Source organism: Pelophylax lessonae (assembly GCF_965119305.1).
Source record: "Pelophylax lessonae genome assembly, contig: HAP1_SCAFFOLD_113, whole genome shotgun sequence".
In the NCBI taxonomy this organism is placed as follows: Eukaryota; Metazoa; Chordata; class Amphibia; order Anura; family Ranidae; genus Pelophylax; species Pelophylax lessonae.
In genome coordinates, this window is record NW_028120137.1 from 552,368 (window position 1) to 577,597 (window position 25,230).

A 25,230-nucleotide genomic window follows, 5' to 3' on the forward strand; every position below is an offset into this window, starting at 1 on the left:
CCTCCATACTGAGACCGAGCCAATCACCACCTACCCTCTATACTGAGACCGAGCCAATCATCACCTACCCTCCATACTGAGACCGAGCCAATCATCACCTACCCTCCATACCGAGACCGAGCCAATCACCACCTACCCTCTATACTGAGACCGAGCCAATCATCACCTACCCTCCATACTGAGACCGAGCCAATCATCACCTACCCTCTATACTGAGACCGAGCCAATCACCACCTACCCTCCATACTGCGACCGAGCCAATCATCACCTACCCTCCATACTGAGACCGAGCCAATCACCACCTACCCTCCATACTGAGACCGAGCCAATCCCCACCTACCCTCCATACGGAGACCGAGCCAATCATCACCTACCCTCCATACTGAGACCGAGCCAATCACCACCTACCCTCCATACTGAGACCGAGCCAATCACCACCTACCCTCTATACTGAGACCGAGCCAATCATCACCTACCCTCCATACTGAGACCGAGCCAATCATCACCTACCCTCCATACCGAGACCGAGCCAATCCCCACCTACCCTCCATACCGAGACCGAGCCAATCACCACCTACCCTCCATACCGAGACCGAGCCAATCATCACCTACCCTCCATACTGAGACCGAGCCAATCATCACCTACCCTCCATACTGATACCGAGCCAATCACTACCTACCCTCCATACTGAGACCGAGCCAATCATCACCTACCCTCCATACTGAGACCGAGCCAATCACCACCTACCCTCCATACCGAGACCGAGCCAATCACCACCTACCCTCCATACTGAGACCGAGCCAATCACCACCTACCCTCTATACTGAGACCGAGCCAATCATCACCTACCCTCTATACTGAGACCGAGCCAATCACCACCTACCCTCCATACCGATACCGAGCCAATCACCACCTACCCTCCATACCGAGACCGAGCCAATCACCACCTACCCTCCATACTGATACCGAGCCAATCACCACCTACCCTCCATACTGAGACCGAGCCAATCATCACCTACCCTCCATACTGAGACCGAGCCAATCACCACCTACCCTCCATACCGAGACCGAGCCAATCACCACCTACCCTCCATACTGAGAACGAGCCAATCACCACCTACCCTCTATACCGAGACCGAGCCAATCACCACCTACCCTCCATACCGAGACCGAGCCAATCACCACCTACCCTCCATACCGACACCGAGCCAATCACCTACCCTCCATACTGAGACCGAGCCAATCACCACCTACCCTCCATACTGAGACCGAGCCAATCACCACCTACCCTCCATACCGAGACCGAGCCAATCACTACCTACCCTCCATAGTGAGACCGAGCCAATCACCACCTACCCTCCATAGTGAGACCGAGCCAATCACTACCTACCCTCTATACCGAGACCAAGCCAATCACCACCTACCCTCCATACCGACACCGAGCCAATCACCACCTACCCTCCATACTGAGACCGAGCCAATCACCACCTACCCTCCATACTGAGACCGAGCCAATCACCACCTACCCTCTATACCGAGACCAAGCCAATCACCACCTACCCTCCATACCGACACCGAGCCAATCACCACCTACCCTCCATAGTGAGACCGAGCCAATCACCACCTACCCTCCATACCGACACCGAGCCAATCACCACCTACCCTCCATAGTGAGACCGAGCCAATCACCACCTACCCTCCATAGTGAGATATTCATATTCATATGAGATTTGTATATTTTGTTTCTTATTCATCTTTATGATTTACACCATTCTATTGTATGAATTACTGACGGATCGATCTGCAGAGACATTTATGGTTTGTTTTGAACTTAAGCACTTCATATTTAGCAGCACTTGAAGATTGGTCTGACCGTGTATTCACCCGTTACCTATTCTCTGACCGTGTATTCACCCGTTACCTATTCTCTGACCGTGTATTCACCCGTTACCTATTCTCTGACCGTGTATTCACCCGTTACCTATGCTCCGATAGTATATTCACCCATTACCTATGCTCCGATAGTATATTCACCCATTACCTATGCTCCGATAGTATATTCACCCATTACCTATGCTCCGATAGTATATTCACCCATTACCTATGCTCCGATAGTATATACACCCATTACCTATGCTCCGATAGTATATACACCCATTACCTATGCTCTGATAGGGTAGGGAGGGGTAGCTGCTTGGTTTTGGGTGCATTTATTTTTATCACGTTTACCTCATCCTCGCAGTATTTTCGGATGACTTCCAGTGCCGAATCGGTCAGCAGCGGAGCCTCCAGGACGACCTTCGTGAAAACTCTACAGGAAAGAATAGAAGTCAGAGGAATAGAAGTCAGAGGAAAAGAACCATTTCATGGCCAAGAAAATCATCATCATCCTCCTCCTCCTCCTCCTCATCATCCTCCTCCTCATCATCATCCTCCTCATCATCATCCGCCTCCTCCTCCTCATCCGCCTCCTCCTCCTCATCCGCCTCCTCCTCCTCATCCGCCTCCTCCTCCTCATCCGCCTCCTCCTCATCATCCGCCTCCTCCTCATCATCCGCCTCCTCCTCATCATCCGCCTCCTCCTCATCATCCGCCTCCTCCTCATCATCCGCCTCCTCCTCATCATCCGCCTCCTCCTCATCCTCCTCCTCCTCCTCCTCCTCATCATCATCATCATCCTCCTCATCATCATCATCCTCCTCATCATCATCATCATCATCATCCTCCTCCTCATCATCATCCTCATCACTCACCCGTCTCTCTGGTCAGGGCGCTCTTGTAGCCCAGTAAGGATTCCAATCAGACACTCCTGGTAGCTCTCTTCTCCAGCCCCAGACTGATATTCACAGTATTCTTGGTAAAGCCACGCCAATGCCAGGTCCAGGCGTCCCCTGGGGTCACTCAGAAAGTGGGCCAAGATTTCATTCTTCAATGACGGATCCAAAAGAGTCACCAAACGAGCGATGACCTTCACTCGCATCTGCAGAAACAGCAACTTCACTGAAATCTGTCCCATAGAGGACACTGAAATCTATCCCATAGGACGACACTGAAATCTGTCCCATAGAGGACACTGAAATCTGTCCCATAGAGGACACTGAAATCTGTCCTATAGAGGACACTGAAATCTATCCCATAGAGGACACTGAAATCTATCCCATAGGACGACACTGAAATCTGTCCCATAGAGGACACTGAAATCTATCCCATAGAGGACACTGAAATCTGTCCCATAGAGGACACTGAAATCTGTCCCATAGAGGACACTGAAATCTATCCCATAGAGGACACTGAAATCTGTCCCATAGAGGACACTGAAATCTGTCCCATAGAGGACACTGAAATCTGTCCCATAGAGGACACTGAAATCTATCCCATAGAGGACACTGAAATCTGTCCCATAGAGGACACTGAAATCTATCCCATAGAGGACACTGAAATCTATCCCATAGAGGACACTGAAATCTGTCCCATAGAGGACACTGAAATCTGTCCCATAGAGGACACTGAAATCTATCCCATAGAGGACACTGAAATCTGTCCCATAGAGGACACTGAAATCTATCCCATAGAGGACACTGAAATCTGTCCCATAGAGGACACTGAAATCTGTCCCATAGAGGACACTGAAATCTGTCCCATAGAGGACACTGAAATCTGTCCCATAGAGGACACTGAAATCTGTCCCATAGAGGACACTGAAATCTGTCCTATAGAGGACACTGAAATCTGTCCCATAGAGGACACTGAAATCTATCCCATAGAGGACACTGAAATCTGTCCCATAGAGGACACTGAAATCTGTCCCATAGAGGACACTGAAATCTATCCCATAGAGGACACTGAAATCTGTCCCATAGAGGACACTGAAATCTGTCCCATAGAGGACACTGAAATCTATCCCATAGAGGACACTGAAATCTATCCCATAGAGGACACTGAAATCTGTCCCATAGAGGACACTGAAATCTGTCCCATAGAGGACACTGAAATCTGTCCCATAGAGGACACTGAAATCTGTCCCATAGAGGACACTGAAATCTGTCCCATAGAGGACACTGAAATCTGTCCCATAGAGGACACTGAAATCTGTCCCATAGAGGACCTCAGGACAGAGACCCCGCCTCCCAGAAACCACCAAAACCCTCCATTTATAAATCGGAGTGTCTCGGTGTCAGGATTGTAGAATCCATTCCTTCCCAATGGAAGGGACACAGGAGGTGACTTTTTACCACCAGGAACTGATTGGCATCATGGATGTGCAGCCAACAGACCTGCAGCAACCGTGTGATGCCATCATGTCACTATGGAGGAAAGTTTCCCGCACCTTGTTGTATCTATTCCACCAAGAATGAAGGCAAAAGAGGGTCCAACCCGCTACAAGCAAGGAGGACCTAATAAATTGGCCAGTAAGCGTAGGAGTTCAGAAGAGCTCATACACTAAGGCACAGGTGTCAAACACAAGGCCCGCGGGCCGAATGCGGCCCCCCAGGCCATTTCATGTGGCCCTCGCACCTCTCCTGCAGCACCCCCCTTGTCTCAGTAGCCGGCAGCAGAGAGGACAGAACTCCTTACCAGATCCTGTGCTTCTCTATACTGCTGCAGAAAGGCTCGTCTTCGCCCCCCCTTCCCAGAAGTCCACAGCAGACAGGAGGGCAGAACTCCTCCTACAGATCCTGCACCTCTCTGTGCAGCTGCAACACCACCTTGTCTCTACCTCCCCTGGTCTCAGCATTCAGCAGGCTCTGTAAGCTTACTCCAGCTCTCCTCTGGTCCTCCTCCAGACCTTGCTATTTCTTCTTCCCAGATCCACCCGCATCTTCTTACTGGCAGTAGCACAAGGTAAGGGGGTGCGTTGTGATGTCAGGAAGGGTGGGTGACTCTTGATTTATGATGGTGGGGGGGGATCTTGACATCTCATGTAAGAGGGTGGGGGGCTCTAATCTTACAGGTTTAACCGGCCCTTTGAGGGCAACCATAATGCTGATGCGGCCCGCAATAAAATTGAGTGACACCCCTGCTCTAAGGTGTGTGCTGGCCTTCGTAACTTTCAGCATCAGGCAACCAGCAAAAGTGGTCTCCCAAAGAGGAAAGGTCCATCCTGGGATCCGCTGCAGGGCTATAAAGCAGCATTGGCCTCCCCTCACCACCCAACAAGGCTGTGACCGGTCCCCCACAGCCAAAGAGGACAGGTAAGTGACTCCAGTGGATATGCAGTGTCTGGGACAAGGGAGCCGCCTATAGCCCAATGTCTCAATGTACTCCAATGGGCAGGCAGGAAAAAGATACGTACCTGAGCAGCCCCACTGCCCCCAATATGGCGTTCTGCCTGCAGGATCCTCTGCACAGCGGCCAGTTTCAAGTCCTTGATCTGAGGATCTGATAACGGTTGCAAAACTTCTTTCAGTTTAAAGACTTTCTTGCGGCCCACGGCTCCAGTTGGCCTAAAACAACAAAGAAAGAATTGCAGCAATATAGGTAAAGGGCAGAGATTTCCCCAGTGACGGCCCCCAGACCTCTCCCCAGACATCTCCCAGCGACGGCCCCCAAGACCTCTCCCCAGCGACGGCCCCCTAGACCTCCCCCCAGCGACGGCCCCCAGACATCCCCCCAGCGACGGCCCCCCAGACATCCCCCCAGCGACGGCCCCCCAGACATCCCCCCAGCGACGGCCCCCCAGACATCTCCCCAGCGACGGCCCCCCGACATCTTCCCAGAGACGGCCCCCAGACATCTCCCCAGAGACGGCCCCCAGAGACGGCCCCCAGACATCTCCCCAGAGACGGCCCCCCGACATCTCCCCAGTGACGGCCCCCAGACATCTCCCCAGAGACGGCCCCCCAGACATCTCCCCAGAGACGGCCCCCCAGACATCTCCCCAGAGACGGCCCCCCGACATCTCCCCAGTGACGGCCCCCAGACATCTCCCCAGAGACGGCCCCCCAGACATCTCCCCAGAGACGGCCCCCCGACATCTCCCCAGAGACGGCCCCCCGACATCTCCCCAGTGACGGCCCCCAGACATCTCCCCAGAGACGGCCCCCCGACATCTCCCCAGAGACGGCCCCCCAGACATCTCCCCAGAGACGGCCCCCCCAGACATCTCCCCAGAGACGGCCCCCCCAGACATCTCCCCAGAGACGGCCCCCCCAGACATCTCCCCAGAGACGGCCCCCCCAGACATCTCCCCAGAGACGGCCCCCCAACATCTCCCCAGTGACGGCCCCCAGACCTCTCCCCAGTGACGGCCCCCAGACCTCTCCCCAGTGAAGGCCCCCAGACATCTCCCCAGAGACGGCCCCCCAGACATCTCCCCAGTGAAGGCCCCCAGACGTCTCCCCAGTGACGGCCCCCAGACATCTTCCTAGTGACGGCCCCCAGACATCTTCCCAGTGACGGCCCCCAAGACCTCTCCCCAGCGACGGCCCCCAAGACCTCTCCCCAGCGACGGCCCCCCAGACCTCTCCCCAGCGACGGCCCCCCAGACCTCTCCCCAGTGACGGCCCCCCAGACCTCTCCCCAGTGACGGCCCCCCAGACCTCTCCCCAGTGACCGCCCCCAGACATCTCCACCGTGTTAGCCTGATGGCCTCTATAGTCTGAAGATGCTCTCCCCAGTGGTCTCTATGCTCTGTAAACATCTCCTAGGTGCAGTGTCGGGGAAAGGTCATCCAGCACCCAGGGCGAAGATGGCAAACTTTGCCTCAACACCCCTTCTCCAAATGGAGGTGGTGGGGCTTATAGCGGCATGCAGAGCAAAATGTATGGAATGTTTGTGGCATATGCGAATCAGAGCCAATAGTTGTGGTCACTGCAGCAAATTGAAGAGAACACAAATAGGAGGCTAACAGCGGTTAAGAAAAAAAAAAAACCCCCGATCCAGACACTGATGACTGAGAAAGTCTGCCGGCCAATAGTTTACAGCTGGGGGGGGGGGGGGGGGGTGTGAACAACAGACAGAACTGCAACGTCTCTCCGTAATAGGGGACGAAGTCCTCTTCCCTCAGAGCAGTGTCACTTCTGGTGCCTCCTTGATGGTGGATGTAAGCCACGCCCATTGCATTGTGCGACTGGATTTTTGGCAGGTCCTGCATTGAAAGACAAATGAATTGCCAGGATGTTGATGGAAATATGGGCTTCCTCTGACAATCCACCCCCACACTGAGAGGGCATCAAGGAGGATTTACAAGGTCCATAGACTGGGATCAGTCATGAGAACTTTTCATGTCTTAAGGAGAAATGGTTTCCAACGCCAGATTGGAAATTCCCCACACCAGAGAAAGTTTGGCTTAGAAGGTCAGAAACATGGGGCAAGCCCAAAGACGAAGACGGTTTGTCCCACTTTGCCAGAATGTTGACTGCAATGTTCTGGAGTTCAATGTATGGCTCTGACTCAATGGTTTCCTCTCACTCAGGACTGAGATAACCTTCTACATGAGTGGCCAGACAGCTGCAAAAAGATCCCCCCGTCTTTGCAGGGAAAGATGAAGCGGGAAGGAGGTGCAGTCTGAAGCACCCCTGGAAATGTCATACTGGACCCGAATAAAAAGGTGGAAAAGGCAGAGAGGCCTCCTCTCACTATGATAAGTGGGGCCTCCAACACGAAAAAAAGAGGCTTGGAGGACCAAAGTCTTCCAAGGAAAGTGAGTTCCAAATTTAAACTTGGAGCTGAGGGCCCGGAATCTTTCCTAGTCTCAGGATTAGAAGGTCCCGGAATCTTTCCTAGTCTCAGGATTAGAAGGTCCCGGAATCTTTCCTAGTCTCAGGATTAGAAGGTCCCGGAATCTTCCCAGTCTCAGGATTAGAAGGTCCCGGAATCTTTCCTAGTCTCAGGATTAGAAGGGCCCGGAATCTTCCCAGTCTCAGGATTAGAAGGTCCCGGAATCTTTACCAGTCTCAGGATTAGAAGGTCCCGGAATCTTTCCTAGTCTCAGGATTAGAAGGTCCCGGAATCTTTCCTAGTCTCAGGATTAGAAGGGCCCGGAATCTTCCCAGTCTCAGGATTAGAAGGTCTCCCTGCAGAAGCGCGACCCCTCTTTATCAGAGCAGAGAACTTTTATCCCAATGATCTTATCCAAGGAGAAATCAGACACAGGTTCTCCCTCAATCCACTCCTTGAGAGTTCTGCTGACCAGAATCTGAGCCAAAGATGCATATGGATGGAGAGGAGGCTCATCCTGGAGATCTGAGCCAAGGACACATAGGTATTAAGAGGAGGCCTATCCTGGAGATCCCGCAGCCAGGAAGTGACGATCCAGGAAGCTTCAGATGTTACGTCTGAAGAAGGAGCCAAGTGTGCATGCTCCGAAACGCGTTACGTCACTTCCGGTCAGCTTGCCGTTCACCGCAGCTCTCCCTCTAACCAGTTCCCTTGTGAAGCTTCTTGGATCGTCACTTCCTGGCTGCGGGACGGTCAGGACATGGAGGACTGAATCCGGGAATAGCCACACTATGGAACATGGACTAGAGCTACATTTGATGCGAGTTACTATTATTGTGTGTCGTGTAATAAAGTCTGTTGCTACATTCAGCGGCGCCTGTTTTCTTCTCTTTTGCCGCCAGCGGGATTTCCTGTTTTCTGCCTGCCAGAGCTGCCCTGATTTTTAGCAATATTTGAGAAGTCCGGTTTGCCACAGCCCCTGATCATCTGGCTGTCTTGCACCTGGGGTACACCCCTTTGGCACTAGCGCCCAACACCCTTCTCCCTGAACTCTGTGTATATCTACTGAAGGTTGGAATCCTTTTAAGGCTTTGGGATGTTTTGGAGATTTCTTGTTCTCCTTTGGATCTTGGTTGAAGGAAATAGGAGTATATATATACACTTATGTTGCTTTCATTTCTATTCCTTCTATACGCCGTGGTGAGATTTCCTGCTGCCTGATGGATCGAGTCACCAAAGCACAAGCAGATGACAACATCCTTATTGCTGAGACGAGACTCCCTGAAATCCAATCCATGCACCAGATGCTGAGGATTCCAACCCGATCGATGATCAATACGACCCACCACCTCGTGTCCTCCCTCAGAGTCACCTCCCGAAGAACGGAACCTACAAACGTTTGTTTTCTTCTGAGTCTACATGTCAGCACTGATTCCATTATTTTTCTTTTTAACTTTTTGAAATGGATTGTTTTTATGTATGAGAAGAGCTGTTCTGTTTATTCGGAAGATCAAGATTCATGGAGGGACACATGGGAGCATATGACAAAGAGGAGGGGCTGTTGTGGAAATGTTATTAGGATTAGAGTGGACATTTTTCAGGATGCGTTTTATTTAAATTTCCATAATGTCTCCCAGTGTCGGTTTACCGGTAATCGCTATAAACAGTGAATATGGCTTTAACCTGCATTAGGAAAAGACTGTTCGTTGTGGAAACCTTCCAATAAATGGACACTGCATACCACTCGCCTCATCATTCTGGCCATTGGATGCTGGAGGCGGCTACCGCTGGAGGGAACGCTGATCCAGATCTATAGAAGTGCGATGCGAGGTCGGCCACACAAAATGTATATCAGTCAGCCAGGGCCCCAGTATTCGCTGGTGGAGATATGTTTGTGATGTAGAATAATTATAGTTTTGATAAGTATCTGCCCTTTAGCAGGAATAATGACTGGTAGCTTTCCGTTATGCTTGATCCCCATGATAGAAATACTGCCGCTATTTCCTTTGCAGATCTAATCTCATTTACTGGAACAGTAGCATAATCACTATCAGATATGTTTTTTTATGAACTATATTATATAGGATTCACTCTAACAGGTTATGACAGGAGTGCATGCACATTAGCAGGGCAGCGTTCATGAGATCCACACTAGTTCCATTGTATAGTGTTTGGCGGGCATTTTACTCCTTGTGGGTCTCATTGTTAGCTATAAGTGCACCCAACGTTTCCCCGTGCACCCAACAGTGCAAACTCATGCACGCTGCACAGCTCGTTCATGAACATACACTCCCCCCTCTACTGAACTTTTAAATGTATACATATGTGTGATTGGTTATTACTTTGTATAGAGCTATTGTACACCAGAGGCGGATTGGTTATGTTGTATGGCCGTCTCCTCCCACTGTAAACCCTTGTTTTCTGGCCAAAAAAGGAGCGCCCTGTGTTGGAGTAGGACTTTCATTCTGTTGGCAACAACTGAAACAGCTTGTGCCCCTTGTACTCTTTGCCGCCGAGCGTCCTGGAATTTCTTTATACAAAAAGTACTGTATTTTCTGGCGTATAAGACTACTTTTGAACCTCAAAAAAATCCCCCAAAAATGGGGGGTCGTCTTATACGCCGAGTATAATATCTCCAAGGTAACCTAAGTATAAGTATTACCGGTAGAAGAAAATTAGGGGGGGGGGGGGTCGTCTTATACGCCGGAAAATACAGTACATGGTACTTTCAGTACAAAGGATTAAAGCGGAGTTCCACCCTCATTTTATACTTACCTCCATCTTCTCGCTCCGGGTCACCTGAAAAACAAATGGATAATCACATTTTTTTTTTTTTACTTACCTCGTAGAGAAGAAAATATACTCACCTTACTTCCTTCTTCCTCCCCTCGGCTGCCACGGCCCGTCGTCACTTCCTGGCTTTGCAATGATTCCTGGGAACTGAACGTCATCGCTCCCAGGAATCAATGCGCCTGCACCGGCCCCGACGTCAGTTCCGGGGCGCGCGCGTCATTGCCTTCTAAACAGCTTCTGGGCATGCCCAGAAGCTGTGGAGGGATGACGTGCGCGCACCGGAAGTGACGTTGGGGCCGGTGCAGTGCATCGTGGGACCGAAGAAGACGGAAGAGGATGCAGAAGAGGATCGCACAGGCTTCAAGCTGCCCACACCTGAGATGGCAGCGCTGGAGAATACATTTTCAAGGTAAGTATTTGTCCTAACAGGTAAGTGCAACCCAGGACAGATCAGAGGCTAGCCATTGTGGAATGTATAGCCCTGACTGTCCCGGGGGTATTTTCATTAAAAAAAAGTATTCCAGGGTGGAACTCCGCTTTAATGGCGTTTGACCCATATTAATATCAATTGCTCTTTTCAGCGCAGCGAAGTTCTCCGCACACCGCAGTTTTATTAGGAGCGAATTTCTATGCGCCAAGCCCCATTAATTTCCACCACAATGCAGAGTGCCCAGAGGAAGGCAGAGAGTCAGGGGCATCTGTTTGAACAGAGGGTACTAGGACCCTGCAGAGAGAGGTAAACCACTCTCTAGGAGCAGAGTCTAATGCCTCGTACACACGCAACGATTATCGGACGACCGATCGGCCGTCTTTTTTCCAGAGTTGCGTCTGTTGGTTGGAATGTGCCTAGACTGCACACAAATTTTCTCGGCCAACAAAAATCAACTTCAGAAGTGATGTCATGTGTTGGTTTACTTTCCGTGTGTTTTTTCTTCTCTGAGCATGCCCAGTCTTGCTCATCAGATTTTTGTCTGCCGAAATCTGTACTGACTGACGGAAAATCGGCCGTTCTGTTGACGGCCAACAAAAATTTTATAACCTGAACACCAGATTTTTTTCGGCCGAAAAGTCAGAGTCTGTTGTCAAAAGCATCATACTAACAAGCCGAAAATCGGCCGATCGGACGTTGGCCGAAAATTCCCGGGCAATAATCGATGCGTGTGTACGAGGCATTAGTCCACGTCTCCTGTGATAGCAATCTGCTATGTGCAGTGCAGAGGGTCCTCAAAGGGGAATTCACCACCTTTTATGGCTGCCAAGAGGGAAGGGTGACGTCTTCTGAATCCAGGAAAGGACCAGGAATCCCTCTGCTGTACTACAGGAATCAGGAGTTGGCCAGGAGAAAACTTGGGTTGACTCCAGATCTATTAGAAGAACCATTAAATTCTGTGATTGCTAAACCATGACTTCCACTGAAACTCCTGAGGTGACCAGCGACTTACTAGCAACACAGCCGTAAAAATAAGAACTTTGTCCAACAGGGTACAAAAGGGTGATTGGAAAATTATCAACCTACAGAGGGCTGAATTCAAAGACACCCTGAAAATCAAAGTGAAAAAATGATGCAGCAGGCGAGTCCATTTTGCTGAAATGTCATTGCAGGACCTCAGAATGGTCCTCAGTAGTTTGTGTGGCCCCCATGTGCTTGTATGAATGTCTGACAACATCGGGGAATGCTCCTAATGAGACCATGGATGGTGTCCTGGGGTATTTCCTCCCAGATCTGGACCAGGGCATCACTTTTGTCAGTAAAAGCAAAAAAAGGAAGAGACCACTGTGGTACTCAGCAGAAGTGGCCCAAATCATTCAAAATAAAAAGCTAGCATTTTGTAATTATAAAAAAACCCAGAGCAATGAAGATAAGGAAATCTACAAGATTAGGCAGAAGGAGGCCAAGCAAGTTATAAGAACTTCTAAAGAGCAGGCAGAAGAAAAACTAGCTCAGTCTATGAAAAAGGGGGATAAGACATTCTTCAGATATATAAATGAAAAAAGGAAATTAAAAACAAGGAATAACTAAATTAAAAACAAAGGACGGAAGGTATGTAGAAGAGAATAAAGGGCTAGCCAACTGCCTTAATGAATACTTCTGTTCAGTTTTTACAGAAGAAAACGAAGGAGAAGGACCTCCACTTGAAAGGATGACTAATGAATCGTTTGATGCATGTGTCTTTACAGAGGAAGACGTTCTAAGATTGCTGTCTAAAGTGAAGACAAATAAGTCACAGGGTCCTGAGGAGATACACCCAAAATTATTAAAAGAGCTTAGTGGTGAGCTGGCAAAACCATTAACAGATTTATTTAACCAAACATTAGTAACAGGAGTCGTCCCGGAAGATTGGAAATTGGCAAATGTCGTGCCCATTCACAAGAAAGGTAGTAGGGAGGAATCGAGCAACTATAGACCAGTGAGTCTGACATCCATAGTAGGCAAATTAATGGAAACCCTATTAAAGGATAGGATTGTGGAACATCTTAAATCCCATGGATTGCAAGATGAAAAAGAACATGGGTTTACTTCAGGGAGATCATGTCAAACAAATCTTATAGAGTTTTTTGACTGGGTGACTAAAATAATAGATGGTGGAGGTGCAGTAGACATTGCATATCTAGATTTTAGTAAGGCTTTTGACACTGTCCCACATAGAAGACTTATCAATAAACTGCAGTCATTGAGCGTGGACTCCCATATTGTTGAGTGGATTAGGCAGTGGCTGAGTGACAGACAACAGAGGGTTGTAGTCAATGGAGAACATTCAGAACAAGGTCATGTTACCAGTGGGGTACCTCAGGGATCTGTACTGGGACCAATTTTGTTTAATATCTTCATAAGTGATATTGCAAAAGGCCTCGATGGAAAGGTTTGTCTTTTTGCTGATGACACAAAGATATGTAACAGGGTTGATGTTCCTGGAGGGAAACGCCAAATGGAAAAGGATTTAGGAAAACTAGAAGAATGGTCAGAACTCTGGCAACTGAAATTTAATGTGGATAAGTGCAAGATAATGCACCTGGGGCGTAAAAACCCAAGGGCAGAATATAGAATATTTGACACAGTCCTGACCTCAGTATCTGAGGAAAGGGATTTAGGAGTAATTATTTCAGAAGACTTAAAAGGTGGGAAGACAATGTAATAGAGCAGCACGAAATGCCAGCAGAATGCTTGGATGTATAGGGAGAGGTATAAGCAGTAGAAAGAGAGAAGTGCTTATGCCGCTGTACAGAACACTGGTGAGACCTCACTTGGAGTATTGTGCGCAGTACTGGAGGCCATATCTCCAGAAGGATATAGATACTCTAGAGAGAGTTCAGAGAAGAGCTACTAAACTAGTACATGGATTGCAGGAAAAAAATTACCAGGAAAGGTTAAAGGACCTTAACATGTATAGCTTGGAAGAAAGAAGAGACAGAGGGGATGTGATAGAAACTTTTAAATACATAAAGGAGGAGAGCATATTTAAAAGAAGAAAAACTAGAGGCAAGCTAATCCAGATTGCCTCCCGGAAAAAGAGGGAACGCGACGGGGAGATACTGCGTCAGGATGCGGAGCTGAGGGACCTCCTAAGGGAGCAGAAGAGGAATCCTGGGGTGGATATCAGACACAAAATTGACGCGGCACGGGTGGCCCTTAATTTTAGCTTGGCCACCAAAGCGGAAAAGTCCATTCGCTGGTCGAGAAATCGCTATTACACACTGGGCGATAAACCGCACACACTTTTGGCTCGCAAGCTGGCCCCAAGACTCTATTCCCCGGCGCTACCAAAACTGAGGCTTAGGTCTGGTCTCCGGTCACAGGACCCCAAATTGGTGGTCAACGAATTTTATCACTTTTACACTAAGCTTTATTCCCAACCGCAGCCGCTCAGATAGTCCGCGGTAACGGCCTTTTTCCAGGACATCTCCCTCCCTAGCCTTTCCTCCCCCCATATGGAGATTATGGATAGGGAGTTCTCTACCACAGAAATATTGGCAGCAATCAAATCCATCAACCCTAATAAAGCGCCGGGACCGGACGGTTTCTCTGGCCATTATTATAAAAAATATTCACGAGACCCTGACCCCCCATCTTTGCTCCTACTTTAATTCTATTAGAACGGGAACCCCCATCCCGACATGAAAATAACGCGTATATCCAAGTGCTGCCAAAACCGGGCAAAGACCATGGGGACTGTCTCAATTACAGGCCGATATCGCTCATCAATGTCGACCTTAAAATTATGGCGAAGGTGCTGGCAACTAGGCTCAACACTTTTTTGGCGGAATATATACATCCTGACCAGGCCGACTCTGTGCAGGGCCGACAGGCGCCCGACCAGACCCGGCGTGCGATAGACGTGATTTCAGCCCTCCAATCTAACTGGAATAACGTAGGCCCCAGAAAGGGCATGCTACTATCCCTCGATCTTCACAAGGCCTTTGATTCCCTGTCCTGGGAATATCTTTTACAGACACTGGAGCGCTTTGGACAACGCTTTTTATCTCTCGTCCGTACGTTATATAGTGACCCAGTCGCGAAATTGTCCATTAAGGGTTACGGATCCCCTTTCCTGAACATTAGGAGGGGCACTAGACAGGGGTGTCCTTTATACCCGCTCTTATTTATCTTAGCCCTGGAACCATTAGCCATTAAATTGCGATCCAACCCGGATATTAAGGGCATACAATGTGGGGGGGTGGAGCATAAGTGCGCCCTGTTTGCGGACGACATCTTGATGTACATTTCGGCCCCACTGATTTCTATCCCCAATTTACTTAAGGACATGGCGGAGTTTGCGTCCATCTCAGGTCTCCAAATAAACCCCTCCAAATCTCGGGCTTTAAACCTAACACTAGATGATACTACCCTGTCTGCCCTCAGGGACAACTTTCCATTTGCCTGGCAAGAAAGGTCACTGCCATACCTAGGAATTCATCTCACGGCCTCAATAACTACCCTTTATGCATGTAACTACCCACCTTTATACAAAAAACTACGGGAAGATCTTGCAACTTGGTCTGCTAGCCCCCCGTCATGGTTCGGTAGGTTGAATTCGGTGAAAATGAACATATTGCCTAGATTGTTGTATCTGTTTCGCACTCTACCCATAATGCTTAATATGACTGATCTTAAAGATTTTCAGGGGTCGGTCATCAGGTTTATATGGGGGGACAAAAGGCCCAGAGTCAATAGGCGGACTCTTTTTACCCCTAAACTCAGAGGGGGACTAGGGGTCCCGGAACTGAGCAAATATTACCATGCAGCTCAATTGGCCCAACTGGTACGCTTCCACTCCCGGGACCCTCTCCCGATTTGGATGCACATGGAAGCAGCCCACTTGGGGGTTCCGGTCCACCACGCGTTGTGGTTAAGAGCTAGGGACAGACCGGGGGTGCTCTGTCCTGCCCTCTCCCTCGGGGTTTGGGATAGGCTGTCGGGCAGGCACTCCTTTAAGTCCCTCCATGCTCCGCTAGCACCCCTACTGGGCAACCCTTTGTTTCTGCCGGGTCTAACCCCGGCAATGTTTGACTGGTGGACGAACAAGGGGCTTCTCAGGTTGGCAGATTTATGCGACCACCGGGGACTATTTACCAGGTCCGAACTGCAGTAGAAGTATTCCCTCCCTGAGGGGGAGTACTTTCGCTACGCCCAGATCTCCCATTTTGCAGCCTCCCTTAGGCGTAAGAGCGATATCACTACCTCCACACCAATGGAGTATCTTTGCCGCACACTAGATAAACAAAAAAGCTACATATCTACGATTTATAATATACTCCACGGTGATGACAGTAAACTACCATACATGTTACGCTGGGAGGAGGATCTGGGAGAGTCTCTGGACAGGGCGGAATGGAATACTTTAGCACAGTTTAACTCTAGATCCATACTTAATACTTCCCTGATAGAAGCAAACTTTAAGGTGTTTTTGCGTTGGTACATGGTTCCGGTCAGGCTGGCAGCGGCGGTGAGCACTGCATCCCCCAATTGCTTTCGGGGATGTGGCCAGGCGGGCACGGTGCTCCACACGTGGTGGAGTTGCCCGAAAGTCCGCCGCTTTTGGATCCGAGTCTACAATTTTGTTTACTCCTTGACTCAAGTCAACTTGACGAAGGACCCCCAAAATGCCCTTTTGGGTAAACCAGTGGAGGGGGCAACTAAACCCGCTAAGCACCTCATTGCCTTTGTGTTCACAGCCGCTAAAATAGCCATAGCCCGCTCGTGGCGAACCCCCGTGGTGCCATTTGAGCTCTTGAAAGCCAAACTGACCTGAATCATGTTAAACGAACGGATGGTGGCAATTTTGAATGATAGGATGCGAATGTTTGATAAAACTTGGGACCCCTGGATAAGGTACCTGGCGGGCCCCTCATAGCCTTGGACGAGTTGTTGTTGGGGCAATTTCCCCCGGTGGGGTGGACGGGGCCTGGGTGTCGACCCTCGACCCTCTACTTTTTCAATAGCCGCTGATGTTTCTTCCCTTTCTCTCACTCTTCCATTCCTGCTGCCCTCCCCCGCTGTTTCCTCCTTTTCCCCCAGTCTGATCCCCCCCTTTTTTTTTTTCTTTTTCTCTTTTTTTCTTTTTTCCTGGTATTTTCTGACAGTACACGGACGACAGGCTGTGCCCCCCACTAGTGGAGGGCTTGGTATTGGGGCCGGGGTTGGGGGTCGTCCCCTCCAGAAGGGCGCAGTAAGTTCCCGTAGGGGCGCCATTGGGGGGGTCGGACCCGGACCGTCGGTCCTGTGGTGTGTAATGGCGGGGGCACTGTCTGTCCATGTGTCGCTATGCTTCCACACTGATGGTTGGATGCCTAACTTCAGTTTACATTTTAGGTTACAGTCTTATTGACTACTCATTTTTGATTGTGTTTTTTTTGCATTGGCACCATTGTATCTCCTGTTTTCTGAGATATTTACTGTATACATAAGAAGTAATTGAGCCATGTTGGCTCCTTGTGCACTGTTAAAACTTTCTTTCCAAAACTTCAATAAAAACATTGAAACATAAAAGAAGAAAAACTACCACAAGAGGACACAGTTTTAAATTAGAGGGGCAAAGGTTTAAAAGTAATATGAGGAAGTATTACTTTACTGAGAGAGTAGTGGATGCATGGAATAACCTTCCTGCAGAAGTGGTAGCTGCAAATACAGTGAAGGAGTTTAAGCATGCATGGGATAGGCATAAGGCTATCCTTCATATAAGATAGGGCCAGGGACTATTCATAGGATTCAGATATATTGGGCAGACTAGATGGGCCAAATGGTTCTTATCTGCTGACACATTCTATGTTTCTATGAACAGACTGAGGTGCAACCTGGCGGCGTCGAATGGACAGAAACAGAATGTTCCAGAGATGTTCTATTGGATTTAGGTCAGGGGGGGGCCATTCAATGGTATCAATTCCTTCATCCTCCAGGAACTGGCTCCATACTCTCACCACATGAGGCCGGGCATTGTTGTGCACCAGGAGGAACCCAGGACCCACTGCACCAGTGTAGGGTCTGACAATGGGTCCAAGGATTTCATCCCAATACCTAATGGCAGTCAGGGTGCCATTGTCTAGTCTGGATAGGTCTGTGTGTCCCTCCATGGATTTGCGCCCCCCCCCCCCCCCCCCCCCAGACCATCATTGACCCACCACCAATCCGGTCATGCTGAACAATGTTACAGGCAGGATAATGTTCTCCACGGCTTCTCCTGACCCTTTTACGTCTGTCACATGTGCTCAGGGTGAACTCTGCTCTCATCTGTGAAAAGCACAGGGTGCCGGTGGTGGAGCTCCCAATTCTGGGGTTCAATGGAAAATGCCAATCCAGCTCCAGTGCCGGGCAGTGAGCACAGCGCCCACAAGAGGACATCGGGCCCTCAGGCCACCCTAATGAAGTTTGTTTCTGATTGGTTGGTCAGAGACATTCACACAAGTGGCTGCTAAAGATCATTTTGTAGGGCTCTGGCAGGGCTCATCCTGTTCCTCCTTACACAAAGCAGCAGATACCGGTCCTGCTGATGGGTTAAGGACCTTCTACAGCCCTGTCCAGCTCTCCTAGAGTAACTGCCAGTCTCCTGGAATCTCCTCCATGCTCCTGAGACTGTGCTGGGAGACACAGCAAACCTTCTGCCAATGGGACGTATTGATGTGCCATCCTGGAGGAGTTGGACTGCCTGTGCTACCTCTATAGCAGGGGTCTTCAAACTGCAGCCCTGCAATTGTTCAGGAACTACAATTCCCATCATGCAGGGTCCAGGTATCTCCTCATGCTTCCAGTAGTGACACTGACCCGAGCCAAATGCAAAACTAGTGACAAACAGTCAGAAAAGAGTAGGGAAAAAAATATAAGTGGCCTCCACCTGTAAAACCATTTCTGCTTTGGAGGTTGTCTCATTGTGGCCCATCTAGTGCACCTGTTAATTTCATTAACACCAAAGCAGCTGAAACTGATTAACAGCCCCTCTGCTACTTAACTGACCAGATCAATATCCCAGGAGTTTCATTGATGTGATGCCATACTCTGATTATAAAGTGTTCCTGTCATTTTTTCAGCAGTGTGTATTCCAATGCTGTATTTAGCTGTCTGCAGATTTAGAGCCGTATGAAACCGAACATCAGAAATGTCATAAATAGCGTCTTACCAATCATTAGATGTAGCGGCAGCATTCGGTTTCCCTTCTGTATCACCTGGTGATTGGACCAGTAAACACGCCCCCTGTTGTAGAGCGCCCCACTCCACACAGGGGGTACATTTGGACAGCAGCATGATCAGTCCCTCCCTCTATGCCCAGGCGAGGCGGGCCCTCCCCCTCCCTCTATGCCCAGGCGAGGCGGGCCCTCCCCCTCCCTCTATGCCCAGGCGAGGCGGGCCCTCCCCCTCCCTCTATGCCCAGGCGAGGCGGGCCCTCCCTCTATGCCCAGGCGAGGCGGGCCCTCCCTCTATGCCCAGGCGAGGCGGGCCCTCCCTCTATGCCCAGGCGAGGCGGGCCCTCCCTCTATGCCCAGGCGAGGCGGGCCCTCCCTCTATGCCCAGGCGAGGCGGGCCCTCCCTCTATGCCCAGGCGAGGCGGGCCCCCCCCTTTCCCTCTATGCCCAGGCGAGGCGGGCCCCCCCCTTTCCCTCTATGCCCAGACGAGGCGGGCCCCCCCCTTTCCCTCTATGCCCAGACGAGGCGGGCCCTCCCCCTCCCTCTATGCCCAGACGAGGCGGGCCCTCCCCCTCCCTCTATGCCCAGACGAGGCGGGCCCCCCCCTTTCCCTCTATGCCCAGACGAGGCGGGCCCCCCCTTTCCCTCTATGCCCAGACGAGGCGGGCCCCCCCCCCTCCCTCTATGCCCAGACGAGGCGGGGCCCCCCCCCTCCCTCTATGCCCAGACGAGGCGGGGCCCCCCCCTCCCTCTATGCCCAGACCAGGCAGGCCCCCCCTCCCTCTATGCCCAGACCAGGCAGGCCCCCCCTCCCTCTATGCCCAGGCGAGGCGGGCCCTCCCCCTCCCTCTATGCCCAGGTGAGGCGGGCCCTCCCCCTCCCTCTATGCCCAGACGAGGCGGGCCCTCCCCCTCCCTCTATGCCCAGACGAGGCGGGCCCTCCCCCTCCCTCTATGCCCAGACGAGGCGGGCCCCCCCTTTCCCTCTATGCCCAGACGAGGCGGGCCCTCCCCCTCCCTCTATGCCCAGACGAGGCGGGCCCTCCCCCTCCCTCTATGCCCAGACGAGGCGGGCCCTCCCCCTCCCTCTATGCCCAGACGAGGCGGGCCCCCCCCTTTCCCTCTATGCCCAGACGAGGCGGGCCCCCCCCTTTCCCTCTATGCCCAGACGAGGCGGGGCCCCCCCTTTCCCTCTATGCCCAGACGAGGCGGGGCCCCCCCCTCCCTCTATGCCCAGACGAGGCGGGGCCCCCCCCTCCCTCTATGCCCAGACGAGGCGGGGCCCCCCCCTCCCTCTATGCCCAGACGAGGCGGGGCCCCCCCCTCCCTCTATGCCCAGACGAGGCGGGGCCCCCCCCTCCCTCTATGCCCAGACCAGGCAGGCCCCCCCCTCCCTCTATGCCCAGACCAGGCAGGCCCCCCCTCCCTCTATGCCCAGACCAGGCAGGCCCCCCCTCCCTCTATGCCCAGACCAGGCTTGCATGCCTCCAAATCGTACCTGATCTGTGTGGCTGGCAATATTGGCTCAGGCCTTTTTTTGGCCAGCGGGGCTTCATCATCTTCCTCCTTTAGGACCTTAGCCCGAGAGCCCAGCACAGAGATGGCCTGGCCGGTGGTGACAAGTGTGGAGACTCTTCGTTTGATCACCAGCCCTTCTGGCTTCACGCTTTCTTCCTCCACTACTTCTACCGGGGTCTCCTTTACCCTCTCCTCCAAACCTGCAGAGGAGATGAAGACTATGATCAGGACAATGCTTGTCCACATTCCTATCACTGCTCAATAGCAATCTACTGGCAGCTCACCTGGACCAATGCCAGCCGCAGTCATCTGAGAGGCCATAAGACGAGCCAGATGTCGTATCTGAGCGTCTGTCCCAGCAGACTCCACTGGAGTGTATGTGGACTGGAAGGAGGCCGGCATGGTGTCCGGGAGGTAGACCATACTGATGAGGACCTGCCAAGAGAGGAATCAGCAAAGGCGGATAAGAGAGGGAATAAGAAGACAACCGGGAGGCAGACATACAAGGAATGAATGGTGAGAATGAAGGAGAAAATGGTAGGAAGGAAAGGGAGAGAGGAATAAGGGAGGGCAGTAATATTGTTCACAGAAAAAAGGATGGATGGAGAGAGTGCTAATATATTATTCCTAAACATTTCCAGTTCTATGGGGTATGTCTGTATATTAAGAACAGTATACAGGTAAATATGAGGGATGATATTAATAATGGAGCTATGGATGAGGCAGAATCCCTATGGGTAGAGCTTCAAAGGGAAGGCACAGTGGGGAAGGTAATATTGGGCGTATGCTATAGGCCCCCAAACCAGAGGGAGTAGGGTGAGGCGGACCTCATGTTACAGATAGGATTGGCAGCAAGGATGGGAAATGTCATTATAATGGGGGACTTTAATTATCCTGATATAGACTGGGCAGAAGGAACCGCGCATTCAGCCAAGGCTCGACAGTTCCTAAATGTTTTGCAGGACAATTTCATGGGTCAGATGGTGAATGCACCGACAAGAAACAATGCGGTACTTGACCTACTGATTACCAACAATACAGACCTGCTCACGGATATAGAAATACGGGACAACTTAGGAAACAGTGACCATAGGTCAATTGGTTTCAGTATTAATTACAGTAATAGGAAACACAAGGGTAATATAAGGACACGGAATATCAAAAGAGCCAATTTCCCAAAACTGCGCTCGCTGCTAGAAAATATCAAATGGGATAGAACCCTGGGAACAAAGAACACGGAGGAAAAATGGGAGTGCTTCAAGAGCATACTTAACAAAGGGATTGGCCAGTGCATTCCACAGGGAAATAAATGTAAAAAAGAGCAAAACTAAACCCTGGGTGGCTAAACTCCAACATAAAAATGTATATTAGAGCTAAAGAAAAGGCCTTCAAAAAATAGACTGAGGGGTCATTGGCAGCATTCAAGCATTACAAAGAGTGTAATAAGAAATGTAAAGATGAAATCAGGGCGGCTAAAATAGAACACGAGAGACATATAGCGGAGGAGAGTAAAAAGAACCCCAAGAAATTCTTTAAGTATATAAACAGTAAGAAAGCGAGGTCAGAACACATTGGCCCCATAAAAGATGATAAAGGAAAAATGGCCACCGAGGACAGAGAAAAGGTGGAAGTGTTAAATAATTTCTTTTCTTCAGTCTTCACAAAAGAATCGGGGGGCGACACGAACCCAGCTTGTAAGGCCAAACTAAATAATACACCTCAGGAAGTGCCGCCATTGCTAACAGAGGATAGACTTAGAGCTAAACTAGAGAAACTTAACATAAATAAATCACCGGGACCGGATGGCTTGCACCCGAGGGTTCCTAACCACTTAAGCCCCGGAAGATTTGGCTGCTCAAAGACCAGGCCCTATTTTGCGATTTGGCACTGCGTGACTTTAACTGACAATTGAGCGGTCGTGCAACGCCGTACCCTAATGAAATTGACGTCCTTTTTTTCCCACAAACAGAGATTTATTTTGGTGGTATTTGATCACCTGTGCGATTTTTATTTTTTGCGCTATAAACAAAAAAAGAGCGACAATTTTGAAAAAATATTTTTTTTCAAATTTTTTATATGAAATTCTCAAAAAAAAAAAAAACAAAAATGTAAAAATCTAAAATTTTTTAACATTTGTGGCCAATTTGTTTTCTGCTGCATATTTTTGGTAAAAATCGCAATAAGCGTATTTTGATTGGTTTGCACAAAAGTTATTGCGTTTACCAACTACGGGAAAGATTTTTGTCATTTTTATTGTTTTTTTTTTTACTAGTAATGGCGGCGATCTGCGATTTTTGCGGGACTGCGACATTGCGGCGGACAGATCGGACCCCTAACTGACATTTTTGACACTTTTGGGGGTACCAGTGACATTACTACAGTAATCAGTGTTTACTGTTACTGTAAAAATGACACTGGCAGGGAAGGGGTTAACTTTATTTGAGAGGGAGGGGTTAAGTGTGTCCCTAGGGGCGTGATTCTAACTGTGGGGGGCGTGGCTTGTGATGTAATCACAGAGACATACAATCCTACATAGAAGATCACATAGCCACTGGGCTTACATCAGGGAGAATGACAGATGGTTGTGTTTTCTTTCTGCCTCTGCATCAGGAGATTGTGAGTGACCGGAGGACATCGGAGCCACCTGTCACTCATGCTAGCTCCCCAGGGAACGAGCGTCACCCCCCCACAGGCAGCTGACTTACCCATACATCACTTTGCCCTGCCGCGGTATATCTGCAGAGAGCGGTCTTTATGAGGTTAAAGAGCTCAGCCAAGTGATTGCCAGACCATTATTCTTGATCTTTAAGGATAGTTTACAGACGGGTATGGTGCCAGCTGATTGGAAAAAAGCCAACGTGGTACCAATATTTAAAAAAGGGCCGAGATATATCCCGGGTAACTATAGGCCGGTCAGCCTAACATCTGTAGTCTGCAAAATTTTGGAGGGGATGATAAGGGACCACATACAAGACTTTAGTAATGAAAACGGTATTATAAGTAGTAATCAGCATGGATTTATGAAAAATCGTTCGTGCCAAACCAATCTATTAACCTTCTACGATGAAGTGAGCTGCCACCTAGATAAAGGAAGGCCTGTGGATGTGGTGTATCTGGATAATGGAAGGTCTGTGGATGTGGTGTATCTGGATAAAGGAAGGCCTGTGGATGGAGTGTATCTGGATAAAGGAAGGCCTGTGGATGTGGTGTATCTGGATAAAGGAAGGTCTGTGGATGTGGTGTATCTGGATAAAGGAAGGTCTGTGGATGTGGTGTATCTGGATAAAGGAAGGCCTGTGGATGGAGTGTATCTGGATAAAGGAAGGCCTGTGGATGTGGTGTATCTGGATAAAGGAAGGCCTGTGGATGTGGTGTATCTGGATAAAGGAAGGCCTGTGGATGTGGTGTATCTGGATAAAGGAAGGCCTGTGGATGTGGTGTATCTGGATAAAGGAAGGCCTGTGGATGTGGTGTATCTGGATATAGGAAGGCCTGTGGATGTGGTGTATCTGGATAAAGGAAGGCCTGTGGATGTGGTGTATCTGGATAAAGGAAGGCCTGTGGATGTGGTGTATCTGGATAAAGGAAGGCCTGTGGATGTGGTGTATCTGGATAAAGGAAGGCCTGTGGATGTGGTGTATCTGGATAAAGGAAGGCCTGTGGATGTGGTGTATCTGGATAAAGGAAGGCCTGTGGATGTGGTGTATCTGGATAAAGGAAGGCCTGTGGATGTGGTGTATCTGGATAAAGGAAGGCCTGTGGATGTGGTGTATCTGGATAAAGGAAGGCCTGTGGATGTGGTGTATATGGATAAAGGAAGGCCGGTGGATGTGGTGTATCTGGATAAAGGAAGGCCTGTGGATGTGGTGTATATGGATAAAGGAAGGTCTGTGGATGTGGTGTATCTGGATAAAGGAAGGTCTGTGGATGTGGTGTATCTGGATAAAGGAAGGCCTGTGGATGTGGTGTATCTAGATAAAGGAAGGCCTGTGGATGTGGTGTATCTGGATAAAGGAAGGTCTGTGGATGTGGTGTATCTGGATAAATGAAGGTCTGTGGATGTGGTGTATCTAGATAAAGGAAGGTCTGTGGATGTGGTGTATCTGGATAAAGGAAGACCTGTGGATGTGGTGTATCTAGATAAAGGAAGGCCTGTGGATGTGGTGTATCTGGATAAAGGAAGGCCTGTGGATGTGGTGTATCTGGATAAAGGAAGGCCTGTGGATGTGGTGTATCTGGATAAAGGAAGGCCTGTGGATGTGGTGTATCTGGATAAAGGAAGGCCTGTGGATGTGGTGTATCTGGATAAAGGAAGTCCTGTGGATGTGGTGTATCTGGATAAAGGAAGGTCTGTGGATGGGGTGTATCTGGATAAAGGAAGGCCTGTGGATGTGGTGTATCTGGATAAAGGAAGACCTGTGGATGTGGTGTATCTAGATAAAGGAAGGCCTGTGGATGTGGTGTATCTGGATAAAGGAAGACCTGTGGATGGAGTGTATCTGGATAAAGGAAGGTCTGTGGATGTGGTGTATCTGGATAAAGGAAGGCCTGTGGATGTGGTGTATCTGGATAAAGGAAGGCCTGTGGATGGGGTGTATCTGGATAAAGGAAGGTCTGTGGATGTGGTGTATCTGGATAAAGGAAGGCCT

General features: G+C 49.9%; 1 protein-coding gene across 1 annotated transcript in view; it reads right to left on the reverse strand.

The window, feature by feature from the left end:
* The window catches only part of LOC309543498 (symplekin-like), a 61,537-nt gene that overhangs the window by 18,634 nt on the left and 17,673 nt on the right, over nt 1-25,230 (reverse strand). The window contains exons 6-10 of the mRNA XM_082275975.1: nt 20,866-21,016; nt 20,562-20,781; nt 5,295-5,445; nt 2,755-2,981; nt 2,231-2,312 (exon numbers count right to left, since the gene is read on the reverse strand). Coding sequence (XP_082132101.1) covers nt 2,231-2,312; nt 2,755-2,981; nt 5,295-5,445; nt 20,562-20,781; nt 20,866-21,016 — 831 coding nt within the window. The remainder of the gene's footprint in view (nt 1-2,230; nt 2,313-2,754; nt 2,982-5,294; nt 5,446-20,561; nt 20,782-20,865; nt 21,017-25,230) is intronic.